Source organism: Ceratina calcarata, unplaced genomic scaffold, assembly GCF_001652005.2.
Source record: "Ceratina calcarata isolate Rehan_Ccalc_2016 unplaced genomic scaffold, ASM165200v1 scaffold2288, whole genome shotgun sequence".
Taxonomy (NCBI): domain Eukaryota; kingdom Metazoa; phylum Arthropoda; class Insecta; order Hymenoptera; family Apidae; genus Ceratina; species Ceratina calcarata.
Genome location: NW_017144725.1, coordinates 1 through 1,568, shown reverse-complemented (window position 1 = coordinate 1,568; position 1,568 = coordinate 1). Strand labels below are relative to the sequence as shown.

The following is a 1,568-nucleotide window of genomic DNA, read 5'->3' as shown; positions in this document are numbered from 1 at the left end:
GTACGTGTGTATAGTGTGTACGTGTGTCCGCAGTATAGTGAAAACGTAAGAGTAAGCCGTGGTAATTACCTGCTTGCGACGATTTCGCCCACTTTTTAGTACACTTTAAGTGTAGAACGTGGTAACAGTTGGAACATGACCAAACGTAATCGCTCTGCTTAATATATTCGCAACATACTAGGCATTCTAAATGGCCCTTGTTTAGTTGATCTGTTAATCTTTCCCTCTGACTTGAATCATCATCTATACAAAAAAATTTATTAGTGCATGAAGATTATAATATAAGGCGACTTCTATTAATATTTGGACACATTTCAAAATGGAATAATTTTTTAATATTGGACGAAACAACTTATTTTTTTATGAGATGTTATAAAGTTTAGTTTACTGCATAATGTGTAATTAGACATTAAAAACTATTACTAGTCGTCGACGTATCGAGTAAAAAAGACTAAAAAAAGTAAAGAACATGATTTCTAACTTTTTTATTAAAATGTCTTTTAGTTTTTCTTCGAGACTTCGGCGAATAACAATTGTTTGTTACATGTTATGTAATAAACCAGACCTCTCAACATTCCAAAGGAAGTGAAATTGTTTGATCCATTATTAAAGAACGTATTCTATTTTGAATTGTGCCCAAATATGAATGGGAGTTACTATTCATAATGTTTTAAAATTATATACCGATTGGCGACTTTTTATTCTCTCTCCGTTTTTGAACATAATTCTTTTCTCCCATTTCTTTTTTACTTCTAACTTGTTCATTCCCTTTCTCTTTACCAACGTCTATTCTGCCATCCTTTTTGTGTTCTCTAAATTCATTGTAGTATCCTTGATGATTATGCCTTTTCTCATTAGTTCTCTTCGTGTCTGATCCAGTTTCTTCGTTCGAACATTCCTTAAATTCATTGCTACCGCATGCTTTGAATTTATCATCTCTGTTGTAATTTTCTCTACCGTATCCCTGATAATTACGTCGTTTGTCTTTATAACAATTTTCTTCTCTATTGTACCGGCCATTGTCTTGATATCTTTTTATATTTCTATGATTGCCGTACGGTTGCTTACAGTAGTAGTAACTCGATTCTGCGACCGTATTATCTGGTACATTTTTACCATCAGCGACATTAGTTTCTTTGCCTGCACTCAATAATTCCCTACTTCTAGATGCCTTTACATTTAAAGATTCTCTTTCATTTACATTTGTGCTAAACTCTTTTTTGCTATTGCAAGGAATGCTTTCATTTACAGTATATATACTCAGCGCATCCGTACTACCATTTCTAATACTCGATCTATCAGAAGGATATTTATTGGCAAAGTACTTATTACCCTGAAACTTGTTACCTCTGTCTTGGTGATATGAGTGCCCATATATATTTCTTTTGTAGAACTGATTCTGCCCCTCTTCTCTGGGTTTGTAATTGAAATTCTTTTTATTATTGTACTTCTTCTCCTGCCTACTTGTATTCGATGGATATCTGCTATTACCTTTGAAATAAGTACTATTAATGGATGATGTGCCTTGCAATCTCTTGTCATCTGATCCTTCGTTACTTGGCTTAAAA

The 1,568-nt window shown here is 33.4% G+C and overlaps 1 protein-coding gene across 1 annotated transcript in view; it reads right to left on the bottom strand.

Moving 5' to 3' along the window:
* Nucleotides 1-1,564, bottom strand: part of LOC108622554 (protein shuttle craft-like) — a gene marked incomplete at both ends in the record, with an annotated part of 4,714 nt that extends 3,150 nt beyond the window's left edge. Inside the window, 2 exons of the mRNA XM_018020491.2 lie at nt 70-243; nt 685-1,564. Of these exons, the coding sequence (XP_017875980.2) occupies nt 70-243; nt 685-1,564 (1,054 nt within the window). The remainder of the gene's footprint in view (nt 1-69; nt 244-684) is intronic.
* Nucleotides 1,565-1,568: the final 4 nt, after the last annotated feature.